Raw genomic sequence first — 21208 nt, forward strand, 5'->3', positions numbered from 1 at the left:
TTAATTGGAGGAAATTAAAATATTCTTAAATAGGCCTCAATCAAATGAGTGCCAAAGAAGAAGAAAAAAAAGTAAAAATAAAAATCTGCCCATGGTTAGGAAGGTGAGTGAAACTATTTAACAAGATAAATGTAATAGAAACTAACAAATATAGAAATAATTAAAATTTAAAATAAAGAATGCAACCCATTTGATAATAGAATATGTGCAATATTAATTAATCTGTAAAACAAGATTTATTCCTTATACCACATGGCAGTCAAATCTGTCATTAAAATGAACAATTCAGAAAGATAGATTTTTTTTTTTCTTCTGGTTTGTAATACAATGGTAAATATGATCAGATTGATCAGTCAACCTCATCATTTCGAAATATATATTTTTAGCTGTGTAAATTATTCAAATGATTTTAAGTCAAAAATAAAAAGATTTAAAATAGTTCTCATGCCTTTTTTTGCCAAAAAAAAAAAAAACCTCACACCCCCTATTTTCAGTATACGAAACAAAAGTGAGACAGTGTATATGGAGGTTTTGGTCCGTCTCTTGAAACCCTTACTCTTCGTCGGATCTCATTCTGCAAATCTCTTCGCCTAACCTCTCTCTGTCTCTGTCTCTGTCTCTGTCTCTGTCTCTGTCTCTATACATACATATACTTTTTCTATATTTGCACACATCTCCATTAGATCTATTCATTAGTAGCCACAGAGCGAATTCGAATTCGAATTCGAATCGAATCGAATCGCTTTTGTTTCATGGCTTCCCCTGGAAATCCAAACCAAGCAAGAGTGCCATTTGAAAACCACAAGTTCTTCAAACCCTCACCAAACCTTCCCTCTCAAACCCCTACAACCAATTTGAGTTCTTCACCATTCACACCTCCATCTTATCCTCCACTCCCTTCTGCTTCTTATCCTCCACCCACTGGCCCTTATTCATACCCTCCTCAGACCACCCAGACCCAGTTTCATCACCCTCAATTCCACATCCCTACTCCCTTTTCTCAGCAAGATCATATTCTCCATCTTTCTAACTTGCACCAGAGATCTGTCTCTTATCCTACGCCCCCTCTTCAACCCCCTCCCCAAAACACGAATGCCGGGGCGAGACTTATGGCTCTGCTGAGTGCCCCGCCATCGGGTCTTGAGATTGGACACCAACCCATGTTGCCACTGCCTCCAATTCAGCCTTCCTCTTCTGGGTCTTCTGAATTTTCCATTCCCCCCAATGTTCCCATGTTGAATTCGGTTCCTTTGGTGCCAAATGTCAATCCGGGTTTGATTCCGCATTCAGTTCCCATGCATATGCTGAGCAGCAAGCTCCCAAAGGGCCGCCATTTGATTGGCGATCGTGTCGTGTACGATATTGATGCTAGATTGGAAGGTGAGGTTCAGCCACAGCTCGAAGTTACTCCGATAACCAAGTATGTATCGGATCCTGGACTTGTTTTGGGCCGCCAAATTGCAGTCAATAAGACGTACATTTGCTATGGACTGAAGATGGGAGCTGTCCGGGTCCTTAACATAAACACGGCATTGAGATCATTGCTTAAAGGTCTAACCCAGGTTGGTTGGCATTGAAAAGTTTCCATAGATTATGTTGTTTGTTCATAGAGTAAATCACTTAGCGTATTTGCATGAATTGCTTTATTTTGTCGGGACTAAATTGAGTTTGGTTTTTTATTTTTTATTTTTCTGGGATTGTCATGTACATTAAGATATATTATTAATTTTATTGCATTTGTTAATTTGTTATGGGAATGGTTCATGCGCTGCCTTGATCTTCGCTGTGAAGTGTAGAATTTAATATAAAAATACTTTTGTGATTATGTGTTTGTGGTTTAAGGGTTTTATTATCTTATGATTCTATATTTGGTGAGATCCCTTGACTGGGGTCCATATTTGGATCATTATTACCAAATTGAACTATTGAACAGTGATATGTCCAATGATTTTGATGCCAAGGATAGAAGAAGATGTTTGAAGAGACAAGAGTGATTGATTGCCAAGTCCTTGGCAACCCTATGATAAGTTTCCATGCTTGTGGTGGTTGACTTTGATGAGTGAAAGCTATTGAATAGACATTTGTGTCACTTAATGATTCAGATTTCAATGTTAGAAGTAGTTATATTACCTGATTAACTATCTGTGTGTGTGTGCAGTCTTTTAGATTGCCAAGAAGCTATTGCAAATGCCTGGGTTGGTAGGTACCAATAATAAATGAAAATATGATAATTCATTACCTTTAGGATTCTTGCAAAAAGCTCAAGTACTTGAAGTAGTCGGAGAATCAATAATTAAAAATAAAATAAAACTAAACTCCGCAGGCCTTATCTGTTGTAGCAGTAAGAAGGCTTTGTTGAGTTTGACTATGACCTTATCCTAACTATTTTTGCTTGGATATAAGTATAATCCATTTTGCCATTATGGATTTATTTGCATATGAGTTAAATAATCTTTGATGCTTGCTATTCAGCTTACGTGACTCTTTTAGCATATCTGATGTGCACATTCTATTAAACCATACACACCAGTGCTTGACGTTTATCTGGCTTTCCAAATGATGGTCCATTTTATTTACAGGCTAAGTTAAGCACCAAGCTTGTTCACCCTGGTTAACGTTTTCTCTTTACAAGCAAGGATACAATAGTGATTTTCTATTTAAAACTAGTTTTTAACGCGTGCTGTGGGCGGGTTGTTTTTGAAAATTACTTTTATGTAATTGTGATATGAATAATTAAACACAATAATAATAAATGAGAAATTGTGAAAGTACGGAAGAATACTTGTACATTAAAATTATAAAAGTATTTCCAAGTTTAAAAAAATAAAGAGGAAAATAAATTCTCGAAAGTTTGCATCTCTTTAATTTATTAATTCATGGCTTTTGAAATATATATTCATAAGGCCATGATCTCAGTTAAGGCTAAAAAAAATAAAAGAGAAGGAAAAAACCAAAAACACAATTGTTGATGTGTGTTATGGATATGTATTAACTGACAACTGTATGAATCTCTTATATTATTTATCCAATCCTATCAAATATAAGACAATATCACTATAGTTAGTTCTCCACCCATCCTTCATATAAGGAGTTCCTACACATCTAACAATAATATTTTATAGGTGCTTCAGAGAATTGAAGTAAAAGTTTTTTCTTCTAAAAATATTTCAAGATACCTCCGCAGCCACCACTAAATCCCCACCCTACCCAAATGCACCAAAAAATTCGGAAACCTCCTACAACCCAACGGGAACACGCCTTACTGCTTTTAGCTTCGATTTATTTATTTATTTTGATTGGCACTAGGGTGTATGGATCAAAGCCAGAGACATAAATTAGTTAACCATGTCGAAACTCTGAAGTTACAATAGAGGAGATGGGCGCGTTGCAGCCATAAAAGAAAGAGCGGAAGAGGCAAGTTCTTGAGAAAGTGATTCAATCAAATGAGTTATATTGTATAAGAAGATAAGGAAAGACCACAGTCATCTTTTTCTTCATATTCCCACTTTAACAATTGGTTGAGTACATTGCATGCTAGAAACCATACGATAAGCATTGATCTTATAAACCCCTCCGTTCAACAACAAATACAATTAAGATGCATCACTACAACCTCAAAAAAAAAGTTTTCCAACTCTAATAGCTTTGCAATTTCCTCGTACAACCAATAACTACTAAAATCAATTAAATAAATCCAAGATAGAAAAAAAGAATCTAGAAATACAAATCATTAATCCAAATAGTGGATGCACATAACAAAAATTAAGATTAAATTAAAACGGCAATAAAAAATAATTAAAACACACGTAAGTATGCTATAACTCATGGACACTGTGTTGGCAATAATGACACAATATCAGCTTCTACAATACTTATTCAAATTCTACATATACACACTATATTAGCATCAGGGGAGATACAGAGAGAGATAGAAGGAAATAAGAAGACCTGTTTGCTTGGAAAGCTAGACAGTTAGCCCGTTCATAACAAAGGGAGAGGCATCAATATCATTTCATTTGTAATGGTGCTGTTAATGTCTTATTAATTAACACAATTATATTATTCAAATTTCATATGCCATTTAAAAGGAGAGAAATCCAAAGGTTAAGTGAGTCTCTAATATCTTGAGGTGTCTTGAGAGAGAGATGCCAATTCAGTTCCACTTGGTGAATTTTTAGATGGACAAATGGTGAACTTTCAAAGCCTGCTAGTGAAAGTCACAATTTTACGACATATATTATATGACATGATATATTTGGGGGGAAGAAAAATAACTGAGCAACTAATATGTCACTCTGTGTAGGAAACTAGATTGATATCAGGATAGAGTCCACCATCTCTTAAACAAGATTGCTGATGTTTTTGATATGTTGGCTGCCACTTCTATTTGAAAATAATATTCTATTTTGTCATCACATTACTGATATATCCCGGTATACTGGCGATATTTAAAACTATGGGACTGACCCATTTTTGTGGCGCCATTTTTGATTTCCTCAACTAATCTTCTTGTATTTTTGAATATATGATATTTCTCTTTTATTCTATATGACATCTCCATAGAAATGTTAGATCTGCAGTGGATCATAACCATCTGGATGGGATTCTATATTAAGTGGTAGTTCATTACCTTCCCTTGGTGTTAATTTTATTAGCAGAGTGCACATAACTGGAAAATTCTTACCAAATCACTTATATCATTATGGGTTTATTTATTATATTCATTTAAATAATGTCTTTTTTTCTACCAGAGGGTCACAGACATGGCTTTCTTTGCTGAGGATGTTCACCTTTTAGCTGGGTAGTGTTCTATCTCTCTATTCATCAATTCTTTCTTAAAGTTCGGCTTTGGGTTATGATAATGTGTTTTGGTGCAGTACAAGTGTAGATGGGCGTGTTTATGTATGGAAGATTACTGAAGGTCCAGATGAAGAAGATAAGCCACAAATTACAGGAAAGTTAGTTGTTGCCATTCAGATAGTAGGAGAAGGGGAATCTGTTCTTCCACGGGTTTGTTGGCACTGTCACAAGCAAGTACGCAATTTTTCATCCCTGAAGTCATAGTTGCAGCTTCTGTCTCTGCCCCCTTTTTTGGCTTGGTTATTATTTTTACTTTCTTTTTGGGGTTTATTTTTTTGTGTTGTTTTTGTTAGCATGCAAGTCATCTGATTTGCCACTCCTTTACTTGACATTTGTTGCTATTTTTTTTTATTTTTTTTACAGGAAGTTCTAGTAGTTGGGATTGGAAAAAGTGTTCTGAGAATCGATACTATGAAAGCTGGAAAAGGTGAAGTATATTCGGCAGAGGTACCTCTCAAGTGTCCTATTGACCATCTGATTGATGGGGTCCAATATGTTGGTAAACATGAGGGAGAAGTGACTGATTTGTCAATGTGCCAATGGATGACTACCCGTTTGGTTTCTGCTTCAACGGATGGCACGGTTTGTTTCTCTCTTGATAGTTTTGCATGTTATGGTTCGATGTGATTTATGCCGTTAGATGTTGTGTGTGTATACATATTTTCCTGTGTATCCTCTCGTATTAGGAATCAAGGAACTTGTACTGAGTTCCCATTTGGTGCAGGGGGTGAGTATTCGTTAGGTATTGGAAGCTAAGTAGAGTTGGTTTTGTAATCTTCCTTTCTTACCTTTGGAAGAAAAATGGAAGGAATCACTAATCGACTCAATACCTCATATGAACATTATGTCTTTCATTTTGTAACAATTTGTAGTTGTTATAAATTAGTAGTCGGATACCCTTCCATTACTCACATTGGCTATATACAATACCCATCACGGCTATATTATAACAAAAAGAAATGAAAAGTAGAACTAAAAAGTATGTTATTTGTAACTCCTCACTTTGTAAGAATGGGGGAAATGGGTACACAACGGAAACAAAGCTTTCATTCTAAGAATCTAATGTTAGGTGTGTGTGCCTCTGCGCACTTGCATGTGTGTGTATATGTAATAATTTATATTAGTTATAGTTGTTATGGATCATAAATGTTATATGTTGCCATCATTGAAGTGTACCTTTGATATTCATATAATAGGGCGAGTTTTTGCCTGGATCTATGGTTGGGGGTGTTTTGTTACCAAAATTCCTTTCCCTTTTTGTATGAGTTGGTAGTGGATAAAATTTGCTTATGTTGGAGAGTGCGTAAGAATGGAGAATTGGGGTGGTTTGTGATGTTGAAGTATGATCTCTTCTGCTGATTATATTTGGATTCTCTTTGAGTTTTTAAGTGGTTTTCTTTTGCTAGAGTCTAGACAGATTACATTATTTATGTATGTTTTTTATTAATTGATACTCCATTCTGTTCTTAATTTGACTTGATGTAGGTAATGTCTTTCCCATTCCCCTATGCATAAACATATGCATGTCAATGTATTTCCTTTTGAGTTGATATTCTTGAATGTGTATGCGATAAATATTTCTTTTTGAACAGATAAAAATTTGGGAGGACCGCAGAGCACAACCGCTTGTGGTACTAAGGCCACACGATGGTCAACCTGTTAATTCTGTTACATTCTTGACTGGCCCTCACCACCCGGATCACATTATTCTTGTAACTGCGGTATATACTTTCAGAGCATTTATCATTTTGTTTTGACAAATTCATTGAGTAGGTTTCCTAACCTCGCTAAGTCGGCTTGGATGTTAGATTTCTCTCTCTTTGTGGAATTGCATGTGCCATTATGGCTTTTATTTTGATTTTTATGCAACGGCATTATTAAGAAATTCTGATTTTTTAAAGGGTTCCTATTTTCTTTGATGTGCTTTTCAACAGGCTTTTATGTGATATGTGTTTATTTTATATAAATTTTGAAAGAATGTTTGCAGGGTCCACTGAATCGGGAAGTGAAGGTATGGGCCTCGGAAAGTGAAGAAGGCTGGCTGCTCCCTAGTGATGCTGAATCATGGCATTGTACCCAGACATTGGACTTGAAGAGTTCAGCTGAATCTCGAGTTGAAGAGGTGTTCTTCAATCAGGTTGTGGCCTTGTCTCAAGCAGGGATTTTGTTATTAGCAAATGCCAAGAAGAATGCTATATATGCTGTACACTTAGAATATGGTCCTAATCCATCAGTAACCCGAATGGATTACATTGCAGAGTTTACTGTCACCATGCCGATTTTGAGTTTTACAGGGACCAGTGATTTATTACCTCACGGTGTACACAATGTTCAGGTTTATTGTGTCCAGACGCAGGCTATTCAGCAGTATGCTTTGGACTTATCCCAGTGTTTGCCACCCCTGCTGGATGATGTGGTGTCAGAGAGGTTAGACTCAAGTGTTTTGCGCAACGTAACTAGTACTGAAGGATTTGCTACCATGGAGCCTTATGTAAGTAAGCCTACTGAGATTCAAATGTCTAGTTCAGCACCCAAAGCATCTATACATGACACTGGCTCTGAGAGTGCACTTACAGTGAGGCATCCATTGCACTCTCCTTCCATGGAGGCCGCCACTTCAGCGGAATTCACTACTTTGAGTATGGAATCTAGACCTACTCCAATTTCAAATGTATCTAGCAATGATGATATTCCATGTGTTGCATCACCTCCTCTTCCTCTGAGTCCAAGGGTGTCTAGAAAACTCTCTGGTTTTAGAAGTCCAACAAATGGTTTTGAGCCTGGTCTTGTGCTTGATGATAGTGGTGGAGATCAAGAAGTTAGTGAATATTCAGTTGATAGGCAAACGGATAGCATTCATACAAACTTTTCTGATGTCCCTTCCTTGGATGATGATTCAAGAAACAATGAAAACAAGGTTGCACGGGATGATATTTCCTCTTTTCTCAATCATCCTATGAATTTCAAGCACCCAACTCATCTGGTAACTCCATCTGAGATATTGAGAGCTGCTTCATCCACTGAAACTGCCCTTGTTGCAGAACAGAAGACTAAGGAAGAGCCAAACATTCAAGACGTGGTTATCAACAGCAATGTGCACAATGTCGAGGTGGAGGTTAAGGTTGTGGGTGAAACTGGATTTAGTCAGAAAAATGAAATTGGCTCTCTGCGAAAAACTCACAATCTTGTTCCAGAAAATAAAGTTAAAGCATTTTGCTCTCAGGCCTCAGATCTTGGTATTGAGATGGCCAGAGAGTGTGGTGCATTATCATCTGAAATGTATATTGCAGAGGAATCTCATCAACTTAATGGAGCTAATGTAAGTGAGGAATTAACTCAACCTTCAAATGCCGAGGATGAAGTCCATGACTTCACAAGGGATATCTCTAGAAAGAATGCAAATTCAGCTATGCCTGCAACAGTTTCACAGCCAGTGGCGCAAATCACGAAAGCAAAAAAGCAAAAGGGTAAGAACACTCAAGGATCATGTCCATCGTCGCCATCCCCAAGTGCTTTCAATTCAGCAGATTCGTCCAGTGAGCCAGGTGTTAGTTCAAGTATTCCTTCTGCGGAAGCTGGTTTTTCACAAATTATGATCATGCAGGAGATGCTTAATCAGGTCATTGCTCTGTGCCTGGCCTGTGTGAATTTGGATTAATGCATTTATCAATATATAGATTTTTATTTTTATCCCTGCATTTTGTTTGCTGCATGTGAATGGGTATAATTTAGGGACTGACACCACTTTTTGGTAGAGAAAAACTTTGGTCATTTCGAAACACTTAAAAAATAGAAACTTTCTATGGGTAATATCATTTTGTTTGTTTAATTTTACAGGTGTGCCCTGTAATTTTGATATTTCTTGTGATAGTCTCTGTTGAAGGGCTTTTCATTTTCTTTTGGACTATTGATGATCGCCAAATAACCTACTGCTGTCATGCTAATGGCTATGGACATGTTTATGTAGTCCCCTTCGCTGGTTATGTTTCTTATCGTTCTTGGATGCAAGAAACTGCAACTACTCCCATTGTCCATGCAGATTCTTCTGTACTAGTTGTAGTTGTTCCATGTTCAGCTATATATTATCTGTTGGCAAATTATGTTTAGTCCAATAAATTAGTATTAATTTTACAGGTATGCCTTGTAATTTTGATATTTCTTGTGATATTTTCTGTTGAAGGGCTTTTTAGTTTCTTTTGGACTATTGATGATCACCGAATAACCTACTGCTGTCATGCTAATGGCTATGGACATGTTTATTTAGTCCCCTTCTCTGGTTTTGTTTCTTATCGTTCTTGGATGCAAGAAACTGCAACTACTTCCATTGCCCATGCAGATTCTTCCATACTAGTTGTAGTTGTTCCATGTTCAGCTATATATTATCTGTTGGCAAATTATGTTTGGTCCAATAAATTAGTATTGTGTTGTCTAATAAGTTAGATTTCACTACATGTAACATTACATTATAGTTCTTCTTGTTTATTATTGATTAAAAAAAAACACATGTTTATTATGCACACTCTCAATGTTGTTTGTATGGACTATTATTGTCTTTTTTGTTAATTTCTTGCAGTTAACAACTATGCAAAAAGAAATGCAGAAGCAGATGTCGGTGATGGTTACTGTCCTAGTCACTAAAGAAGGTAAAAGGCTGGAGACTGCCCTAGGGAGGAGCATGGAAAAAGCTGTCAAGGCCAATACTGATGCGTTATGGGCTCATTTTCAGGAAGAGAATGCGAAACAAGAGAAATTAGTTAGAGAGCGTACACAGCAAATAACAAGTTTGATCACTAACTGCATAAATAAGGACTTGCCAGCTATGGTGGAGAAAACAGTGAAGAAGGAATTGGCTGCAGTTGGACCAGCTGTAGCTCGTGCAATTTCTCCGGCCATTGAAAAAACAATATCTACGGCTATTACAGAGGCTTTTCAGGTTGATATTCTAAAAGATCCAAGTCTTATACTAGGGATGCAGTCTTGTTGAGAACTAATTGATGCCCATGTGGTGCAGAGAGGAGTTGGTGATAAGGCAGTGAATCAACTGGAGAAATCAGTTAATTCAAAACTTGAAGCTACTGTTGCTAGGCAGATCCAAGCACAATTTCAAACTTCTGGCAAGCAAGCTCTTCAGGTATGCATAAGTTTATAGTGCTAGGATTTTACTGATTGAGTGTGGATGTATTTTAGATGACATTATGGAGCAGTATGGAGAGCATTATTGACGCTGAAGTGATTCTTTCTATTATGTTATTATGACCTTACAAATTCTGGATTTCATTTTTATGCTGAATGATCTGTTATTCACTTCTTGCTATATCATTAACTATCTTAAAGGTTATTGAGGGATTTTGGTTCGTTTGAGACTTTGTTGATTCTCAGAGCCCTTTTTCTTGTAATCTTTAGATATTAAGGTCTCTCTCTCTGTCTCTCTCTCTTAATGTGATGTGCATGAGACACTTGGTGAATGTCATATTTTAAATTATCATTTTTATTTTGACAAAGCAGCATTCCTCCAGAGACATAAACTCATCTTGGGTGGACAGTCCATTATCTCTCAACTTTTCAAATGTAGTGTCTGGCTCTAGTTCTTCTTGAGTATGTTATGCATGTATATGGGATTAATTGATGTTTTGTAATTGTTGTTCCATAACTTCAAAATTTTTATGGGTCTCTCTCTCTCTCTAGCAGTATCTGACCTGAGGAGATTGTATGCCTTACTAAATGAATCTGGAAATCTTGATCTGACTGTTTGAGCGATTCAATATGCAGGATGCATTGAAGTCTAGTTTGGAAGCTTCCGTTATTCCTGCCTTTGAGATGTCATGCAAAGCCATGTTTGAGCAAGTTGATGCTACCTTCCAGAAAGGAATGATTGAACATGCAACTGTAGCTCAGCAGCAGTTTGAGTCCACTCATTCTCCACTGGCACTTGCTTTAAGGGTATACATTCCTTTGATATTATTATATCAGACAAATGTGCTTCCCTGTCCTGTGTTTTGTTGCTATCTTACCTATGTTCATGTTTCTTCTATCATGAAATTGCTTGTGTGATCATAGACAAGTATTATCCCAGTCAAATAATTAACTGCAGGACACTGTACTGTACATGTTACTCCGTCTGAATGTTGTTGACTTCACTAATTTTATGCTTTTTTATCCAATTATTTAGGATGCCATTAATTCAGCATCATCTGTGACTCAAACTTTAAGTGGGGAACTGGCTGATGGTCAGAGAAACTTGGTAGCTCTTGCTGTTGCAGGAGCAAATTCAAAAGCCGTAAATCCCTTGGTTACCCAACTAAACAATGGACCTTTGGGTGGCCTCCATGATAAGGTTTGTTGTGTTTGTTTCTCTGCAAGAAAGCATTGAACTCGAAAAACAGTGTCAGATATTATTTGCTCTCCCAAAGCTGTTCTGATTTCGAGTATTCTGTCTGTGTAATAGATTGAGGCACCTTTGGATCCAACCAAAGAGCTATCTAGATTGATATCTGAACGTAAATATGAGGAAGCATTCACAGCAGCCCTACAAAGAAGTGATGTTTTCATTGTATCTTGGTTATGCTCTCAGGTATATTTTATATGCACACTATCAAATTGGACAGTTGTGATTAGGATTGTGATGACTAATTTTTTTTTTTTTTGATCAGCAAAGAAAAATTTCATTAAACAGTATGAAATTAAAAGTACAGGAAGATGACATGCATTGAGAGAGATTCGGAAGTATAAAAATACCCCTACTACTGCTACTCGATTGTGATGACTAATTGACATCACAAGATATAAACCATGGGTTGCTTTGTGGTCTTCAACCATCTTTTATATTATTTTTTATTTATCTTATTGCCTGTGTACTTTCCCAATGGAGGATTGTCTGCTTGAAATGTTTTACAATTCAGCTTTATGGTGTGATTTTAATCATCGATGATAAAGCTTCATTGATACACAAAGCCTAGCTACTTTGAAAGTTGATGGAAAGTTTATATGCCTAGGGGTAGTGTTTCTTGGATTTTCTGTTTCTCAGCTGTTTGGAGCAGTTGGAACTGGGTATACATAAATCTTATGTCTTTGATTTTTTTGTACTCCACCAGGTTGATTTACAGGGGATTTTGTCAATGATTCCTCTCCCATTGAGCCAAGGAGTACTTCTATCACTTCTGCAGCAGTTGGCCTGTGATATCAGCAAGGATTCATCCCGGAAGTTGGTTTGGATGACCGATGTGGCGGTTGCAATAAACCCAGCTGACCCAATGATAGCAATGCATGTGCGGCCAATCTTTGAGCAAGTCTATAAGATATTAAACCATCATCGAAGCCTTCCTACAACTTCCGGTACTGAGGTTTCCAGTATCCGACTTGTCATGCACGTCATCAACTCCATGCTGATGACCTGTAAATGATATTATATCCAATCATCCATTTTACTATAGTGAGAAATGATATATCAGGGACGACTGATGTAATAGATGGGGTTTGTACAAAGGTGTAGGGATTTTTGATGAGAAGGGTACTGAATGTGCAGAGTTGGTTTTTCTTGAATGTATCTGTCAAAAGGAAAACATTGTGGAAACTCTGTAACTTTTCAGGTTCTTAGTCTGGTTTTTCTTTCAGTGAGATTTTGTTTTTGGAACTTGGAATTTTGTGTTTTGCAAAACTCTCTTAAGTTCATGTATTTGTTCAAAACAAAAAATTTCATCATCTCTTTTGATTTATGACTTCCCGCGTTGCATGTGTATTCACTTTGTTTTTGTTTTTGTTTTTGGTTTTGGTCTATAAAAAATAAAAAAAATAAAAAAATCATATAAAGTATGTGTTTATTGTGGTAATTATTATTATTTTTTTATTACCTAATTTATATTTGTTTGATATCCTGATTATTCGTTTGGTATGGGACTACTATACTAAAATAATCGCAAAAAGATAAAGTAAGTTAAAAAATTAATAAAATAAGATGTTTTATCTAAATCATAATTATTTTATTTTTTTCACAAAAGTTAAAAAAATTTATCCTAAACAGAACGTTTTAATTTCAAGTTAAAATAATTAAAAAGTCAATTAACACTCCAAAGGAAGCCTGAGTAATGGTAGTAATCTAACAAATCAGATTTTTTTTATTATTATTAACTGATGTGAAATGTTTATAAAATTTGTTCGGTAATGTTAGAGGCTCTAACAATTTTATTAAAAATTTTAAACATGAGTGAATTTCATGTGAATCTTACACATTTAGTAAAAATTTTAATAAATTTTTTAAAAGTTCTAACATTTTTAAAATTTGTTTGTATAGTATTTTTCTAGAAGAAAACCAGAGTCAACAGTCTATGTTACATTAATGGATCAACAAAGCATTCATTCTCAGAAGCTATTACTTGATCCCACCGTTCAAACTACTGAATTTTCAGCCCCAATCTCTCTCTCTCTCTCTCTCACATTTCATTCTCCCATCTTTCAGTCAAAAGTCTATTTTCCCCAGAATGTAGCACTCAAGCTGACGTCATGACATATGTACCCAACAAAAATTGATAAGAATCGGTCTCTTTTGGAATGGAGTTTATAAGCCAAATTATTGATTTTTAACATTCTCTTTAAATCACATTATTTCTTTGTTTTTTTTTTAAATATTTTTTTTGGTAATAAAGTCAAAAAAATCAACTTATTAGCATTCAAAATACTGTTACTAGTCACTCTAATATATGGCAATATATGAACATGTGGGAAGACAAATCCACCTTAAATGACCAATAAATTGGATCACCATTTACTAATCTCTGAATCTGAAAAACTTAAATAGAAGAAAGAAAATTACTGATTTAATGGTATTTGGAATATGAATATGTATCGATTTGCAAAAGAAAAAAAAAAAATATAAAATATAATTATATTTAATTCATATTTCATTTACATTTTTCTATTTTCTTTTATAATTTCACACTATTTAAGAAGAATTCAATAATTTTTCTCATAAATTAAAAGAAAAAAATTTAGACGTAGTTTTGTGATAAATTGCAAAAAAAAAAAGAAAAAAAAAAGAAAGATAAAACAGTCCAAATGATAAATAATATATATATTTACTTTCTTTTTTTTTCCTCCCTCGTGTAGGAAGAGAATTGGCTGCGAAATTTACATACTTTTTCTCTACCTGTGCCACGTCATTCAATATGTACATGTGACGTGGCTAATACTCATTCGGCTGAAAATATTATTTTCCCGAAAAAAAAAAGGGAAAAAAAATCCTACAGCTACCAGCATTGGTCCGTTTCCCATCTCCGGGTCGGGTAAAATCCGGAACGATTCCCAATAGAGTCGTATCCAAACAGTCGGCGTCCCGATCCGGCACCCAAAGAGAGATCATAGAGCGCTCTCGCCGCCGGATCGGAAAGTGTGGCGTAGGCGTTGTGAATCTCGATGAAGTCACGGCCATCAGAGGACTCGGATTGCGAGGCCGAGTCCGGGTGGTACATCTTCGCTAAGTTCCGGTACGCCGTCTTGATCTCCATCGGTGACGCACTTCTCTTCACCTTCAACACCTCGTAGAGGCTCCCTAGAGTCCTCGTATCGATCTCAGCCGGAGCTGTGTCGGCGAAGGCGTGAATCGAAGCTTTGCACTGGTTTTTGCCGGTGAAGGAGGTTTTAGGGCTAGATCGGGGCAGAGAGGGGCGGTTCTCCCGGGGAAATCGAAGGGGAGTTCCGGCAGGGAGAGTTAGGGTTCCGATCATTGAATTGGCGTTTTGAGGAAGGTTGAGAAATTGGAATATCGGAAGGTTTACGGTTTGGGGAAGAGAGAGAGAATGGGTTTATATAACAAGCGGGTCACAGGTGGGGGAAGTGGGGCCTGTGGCGCAACGCCAAGAGTTCTCGCCTTTGAGCTGTTTCGCAAAATTATTTTTTAAAAATTAAGGACTTGTTTGGTTTGTATTTGAGAAACATGTTTTGAGGTAAAAAGTATGAAAATTTGTTTGGTTTGATTTTTTTTCAAAAGATGTTTTAAAAAATTATTTTGAGAGAGAGTTTTGGAAAAAGTGATTGATTTGATGTGTATGAGAGAGAGATTTGTTTGGAAAGCTTGTAAACCAAACAAGTTTTGGAAAAATTTGTTTGGTTTGATTACTTTTAAAAACTTATTTGTAGAGAATTTTTTTTAAAATTTTTTGAGATACACAAACCAAACAAGACCTTAGTTTTTATTTTTTATATTGCTTTATTTTTAGTAAATATTCTTAAAATTTTAAATAATTTTTTTCAAATACACCTAGATGTATTTAAAAAATAAAATATTTTTAAAAAATAATAAATATACAAAAATATGAAAAATATATTAATTTTTTTGTTTTTTTTGTTTTTTTGATATTTAGTGAATTTTTTTTATAAAAAATTCATAAAAATTATACTTTTTAAATATATTTATGTCAAGTGTCTAAAAATTTTAAAAATTGATTAAAATATTAAAAGAATCAATAAAAATAAAAAAATATGAAAAACAAAAAAATAAAATTTTTTAAAAAGTAAATTCTAAAAATCAAAACTAATCATAAATTTTTATATTCTCTTATATTTTTTAGTTATTTAATATAAAATTATAAATTTTATCTCCTTTACTAATTAAAACACACTTAAAAAGCTCAAAAACCAACGAATAATTTTTCCGAAACAAGGCACTGTTTGTTTGTGTGCTGCTGACATGGCATAACAAAGAGATTAATTGCTTCTAGAAGATTTATTGCTCCTCCTTGGCTTAGGCTCCATTTGGTTGAGTTTTTAATTTTTTTTATAAATATTAAAAATTAATTTAATATAAATAAATATCAAAAATAATATTTTAAAAATTTAAAAAAATATTTCCTTCCCAAAAATAAAAAATTAGATGATAATATATATATATATATATATATATATTTTTACTAGACTAATTTTTAAAATTTTAATATTTTTCAAAACATAAAAACTAAAACTCAACCAAGTAGAGGTGTAATGAAGTAACCTATCTATTTGCTAAAATATAGTTTCTATTGGAATTTTAGCTAAAACATAGACTCAAAATCGATTTATAAAAATTTAATACTAAAAGAATTAATTTATTTGATACATTGTTAACTTTTTGACTCATGCAATGATTTTTTAGCATAAAAATGTTTGGTAATTTTTAAAATTTTTATATTTGTATGTAAAATTATCAATTTACCCATGAATAAAAAAAAATTCATAAGAAAGAATGATGGATAAAGACAAAGTAGGGAAATTAAAAAAGGAGAGTTTTTTTATAGGAAATATCACTTCAATGTATACGTACAAAAATATTTTTGGATCAATAGCATTCATTATAAACATTAATATGTAAAATTATAAACACTCTCATAATTTTATAATTAATTTTTGAAAGAATAAAATTATACACATTAATTAGTATATCAATTAGTATACAAACGAATCACGTGACATAATTTTAAAAGCTTTATGTAGAATTATAAACACTTTCATAATTTTATAATTATTTTTGAAAGAATAAAACAATTAGTATACTAACGAATAATGTGATATAATTTTAAAAATTTTGAATCTTTATAATTTATATAAAAGGTAAGATCTACAATTTTAAAGTCATAATGTCATAACATATGTTAATACACTAATTAATATACTAATTGTCGTATATAACCCTATTGTTTTTTAAATCACCTCTAACAAGTAATTCTCCCTTATTTTTTAGATTCTTTAATATTGTATTTGGTTGATGGATTTATGAAAAGATTTAAAAAGAAAAACAAAAAATATTTATAAAATTAAATAAAATATATGTATATTTTATTTATATTTCACTTTTTTATTTTATTTTTCTTTCCCAGGCTTGTTATTTGAAGATATTTCCTCCAAATTAGAAGCAGCCGAGCCGAAGCTGTTAAGCTGAGCACGATCGGAGGCATGATATTTCCTCGCGCACATGCCAGAGTTTCTAGAAGACAGAGCTATGATCCTGTCCTCTTCGAGAGTATGTGTATCGCTTGATCTCTCCCAAATACTCTAAACCATTCGAAACTGATCGCTCCCTTCCCTCACAGACAACTTTCTCACAATCAAGACCCAAATCTGTGGCTGTGACTCACTGGTTGTGGCTGTGACTGTGAGATAAAGTTTGGCACGTGGCGACGCTTCTAGATGCCTTTCTTTTGCCACTGTTGAGAAATTGACTATTTTAATAAATTATTTTCACTTTTAATTATTTTAATAGATTAACATTTTTATATTTAAAAATATGATTAGATGTAATATTTATGAAGAAAAAAGTAAAAATAATTATAAATTTAATGTGATATTTTATTTTATGAAATATTTTAACTTATTTATTTTTATAAATTTTAACCTAAAAAAATCATAAACTCACTTTCCAAACAGGACCTTCGTCTTCTCAGTCCCCCACTACAGTACCAATTTAGAATTTTATTTTTATTTTTTTAACTCCTAGTTGCTTTAGTTTACTTCTTGTATTAATTTATTTTAATAGTTTTAGTTGCATTAATATAATTTAATTTTTTTTATATTACGTTAATTTAATTTAATTAATAATGTCCCTTTAAAAATTGAACATAAATAGTCTATTCACTATTGTCTAAGTAATTGAGAAATTAACATCCAATTAAAAATAATCTATTTATTTTTGGATTAATCATTTTGCCATTATTTTTATTAAATTTCTTAACAAATATTAACAATAAAACTAAATTAACTCAATATATAAAATTAAAGGACAAAATTAAGACAATTAGAACTATACGAATCTGGGGTATTATTTATCTATTTTTTCTTAATAATACCACAAGAAGATAAACTCTAAATGAGAGATTCAAACACCCTCAACATCTTTAGTCTAGTTGATGTATATATATCTTTTTTGTTTTTTTGGGGGTGTAAAACAAAAGGATAGGCACCAGCAACAGCAACAGCAACACCACCAGCACCAGTTCCAGCATATGGGACCCCTTCTAGAAGACTTCTCCTAAACAAGGCTATTTTGAGATTAATAAAAATGAAAGCAACTAAAGGGCACTCACTTTCATCAACTCAATCAAACACACAATAATATAGAGGCACCGTTGTTATTCAATAAATTTAAAAAATAAAAAATAAAAAATAAAAAATTTACAAATAACAAGTGAAGATTGTAACTTTACAAATAATTTATCTATTCAAAAATACTAAAAATTTTATCACAAGTTTTACTAAATATCTCACATAGGTATGGAAGCCACATAAATCCAACAATCATGTAAGACATTTGATAGAAACTTTAATAATTTTTTTAAGATCTTTAACAGTACTCGTTATCTATTTTTCTAATTTGTATTTCTCTCTTATATATATTAGTAATATTTGTTTAATCTAATCCTTGAATTATTTGTTAATTTAATCTAGGAAGTGTTTGTGTTGTTACATCAAATGAATCTCTTTGTAGTAACCAAGCCCTCCAATTGGCCAAAGATAATAACATATGAAAGTTATGCTCTACCACTAACTCTGAATATTTAATGCGTTACTTGAAAGTGAAACCTATTTGCATTTTTATATAGTCAGAATTAAATGCTCCTTCATGAAGATAAAGGGCAGATCAAAAATTATATATTTTGATTGGTCAGGGTCATTATGTTGCCCAGTATCCATCGGGTCAAAAATTCTCAACTGATCAATTAGGATTCTATCATATTTTAGTTCAGCACTTCGTATATATTTGCAAAATACTAATAAATAATGTCACATGAGACTTCTAAATCCATATGTGTTCGACTTTTTTCATAGAGAATACTCAGATTCATTTAATTTTCTCATCATATTTGTTATTTATCTTTTAATATTAGGAAAAAAAAAAGATTAATTGAATGAAAGTCAGTTTCAATGGAAAGAGAGGCCCACCAAGATGAAGGACACATTAAAACAGAAAAACAAAGGCACACACGGTTTTAGAGCATCAACTTGCTTTGCCCACAGGAATGGCTCCAACATGCACTTGTTGATGTGTTTCAAAATTCATCGTAATTTGCCCACTAGGAGTCATTTCAAATGATTTTTTTTTTTTTTTTCTTGACAAGGAAATGAAAGTGTTTCCAGGTATGTAAATTTTACATTTGTTTGATATTTTTACCCAAAAAAAATAACCTTTTACAATGATAAAAAAAAATATCCGTGGGCTAGCTCTGGCTTGAGCTCAGCCCTAGAATAGCCCAAGCTCAACAAACCCAGGCAAAGCTCAAGCCAATCCACGAGCCTCACGCCAAATTTACTTGTCTAGTGTTTCACATTCTTTTCTTCATGCCCCCAAAAGATGTAGCAACTTTTTGACAAGTTTTGTCCACCAACAATGATACACAAAATCCTTTTAGTTATGAATGGGGCATGATGGGGCATAGCACAATGAAAAGTTTTCCACAGAAAGAAGTTTTCTTTAGCCTCATTTGTCAATTTATAATAATCATATATGGCTCTAGTGAGGTTAATTACTATCTAACCTACCATTACCTAATAGAGAATAAGGCATGAATGACACAGAGAAGAAAACAAGTGGAAAAAAAAGTCTACTATGAAGCCAAATTGAAAGGAAGAGTAATTACTTGTACCTTTTGCAACATAAAAAGCAACAAGTTTGCAAAATTGGGTAAAATAAATGGAAAAATTATATACGTGATCATATGAATATCATTGATTTTTCACCTCCTACATAGATTCACGCAACAAATGATGTGTCTATGAAGCACCAATACGTCCTAAGGGCCTGTGTACGGGTGTCAGACACGTGTCGGAACCGGACACGCTGTGGACATGTGTTTGACACTTTCTCCAATGTTTTTTTTTTTTTTTTCTCCAGTCAGACACACAGTGACACTTTCTGGACACGCATAAAGTGGATCGAAGAACCCTAAATTGTTGAAGAGAAAGAGAGAAAGAGAGATCGATTAAAGGATGAAACCGTAACCTGAGGTATTTTTTGTCTTCTTTGTTGTTCTTCTTCTTTGGTTCTTCTTTTATGTTTCGTCTCTCCCCTTCCTTTTCTGTTTCTTCTCTCTTCCCTCCCTCTATTCTCTCTTTCTAACTTCACCTCCCTTTTTCACTTCTCTCTCATCTCTTCCCCCGTTTTTTCTCTTCTTTTATTTCTTGATTTCATCTCTCTCTCCCTCTTTTTTTTTTCTTTTTTTTATCCTTATTTTTGTTAAACCTAAAATTCATAAAATAAATTGTTTTTATTTTTAAAAAAATCAATTTTTATTAAAAAAATTAAGAAACATCTTTATTAATTTTATTATTATTGTAATTTTATAGAAACTAATGTTTTTTTTATAAAATTTTGGACATATAATAAATAAATAAAATTATATATATTAAATGTGTTCCCAGCGTTCTCCATTTTTTGACAATTTACATGTCCGCTTGTCCGTATCATGTCCGTGTCCGTGTCCGTACACCTCCGTATCGTGTCCATGTCCGTATCCGTACATCATAGATGTGTGTACATATGGAGTTGTAGTTCTCCCTAGACATTTTTTTATATAATGTTCACCTCTTCAATTTCATGAAAGGGCCCCAACCTGTCCTAGGACCCATATATAGACAGACGTAACTGCCATTTCTAGACATTTGTTGTGTGTTCATATAGAAAGTGGAAAATAAAATCTATATAATAAAGCAAAACGGATTTTGAAAATATGTAAAATGTATCAGAGATACATTTCATTTTAAGGGCTCAGATCAATTGTGATAAGCATCAATGGTTGAGAGGATGCTTTAATTCCCGCCCAAACACTCGGTGCTCTCTCTCTCTCCCACCTACCCACGTCTCTCCCCATTCCATCTTTATCTCTCTCCCCCTCTCTGTTGCACGTCTCCTCCCATTCTCTCCTTATCTCTATCTCCCTCTTTGTTCCTCTTCTTTATCACTCGCTTTCTGAAGGCTTCAATTCGTAACCCTTCCACTCGCTTTCTGAAGGCTAGGGTTTCCGATTAAGAACCACGAAAACGAGTTGCACTTCTTTTCTTTTCTTTCTGGATTTAGAAGTGGATTTTATCTCTGTAGCTGAAATTGTGCTTCTTCTTTTGGTTCTAAAACGTAAGTGCTCTTAAACCTTATCGTTGTTAATTAGTTCTGAGATTCATGATTCAAATGTAAGTGTGTGAAGCGACACTGAGTTTATGTTGTAAACATTTTGGGACTTTTACTTTTTTAATGACAACTCATTTTGTGTGATTTTGATTTTTGTTTTTCTAAACATTAAATTGATTTGTTAATTAGGTAATTTCTGGATATCATTTTTGGGTATTTGGATTGCTCTAAAACAATTCTCCGAAAAACACCATTTCGGTTTCACAGCTC

General features: G+C 33.8%; 2 protein-coding genes across 3 annotated transcripts; one reads left to right on the forward strand and one right to left on the reverse strand.

The window, feature by feature from the left end:
• Window positions 1-304: 304 nt before the first annotated feature.
• LOC114314767 (enhancer of mRNA-decapping protein 4) lies at window positions 305-12572 on the forward strand. Of its 2 annotated transcripts, XR_014338962.1 has the most exons (13): window positions 305-1562; window positions 4752-4801; window positions 4878-5034; window positions 5224-5442; window positions 6453-6581; window positions 6848-8479; window positions 9434-9793; window positions 9872-9991; window positions 10630-10800; window positions 11030-11194; window positions 11306-11431; window positions 11511-11854; window positions 11952-12572. XR_014338962.1 is itself a non-coding variant. In XM_028261249.2 (12 exons), exons 1-12 carry the CDS (start codon window positions 753-755, stop codon window positions 12258-12260), a joined length of 4248 nt encoding a protein of 1415 aa, XP_028117050.2. In that variant the 5' UTR covers window positions 305-752; the 3' UTR covers window positions 12261-12572. The 2 variants fall into 2 exon arrangements, 1 of the variants encoding a protein (XP_028117050.2); XM_028261249.2 differs by lacking the exon at window positions 11511-11854.
• Window positions 12573-14099: 1527 nt separating this feature from the next.
• Window positions 14100-14576, reverse strand: LOC114314736 (Chaperone DnaJ-domain superfamily protein). The gene has a single exon (XM_028261188.2). The coding sequence runs from the start codon at window positions 14574-14576 to the stop codon at window positions 14100-14102; it is 477 nt and encodes a 158-aa protein (XP_028116989.1).
• Window positions 14577-21208: the final 6632 nt, after the last annotated feature.

The sequence above is a fragment of the Camellia sinensis genome, chromosome 8, assembly GCF_055761805.1.
Source record: "Camellia sinensis isolate YWXY chromosome 8, ASM5576180v1, whole genome shotgun sequence".
Lineage (NCBI taxonomy): Eukaryota > Viridiplantae > Streptophyta > Magnoliopsida > Ericales > Theaceae > Camellia > Camellia sinensis.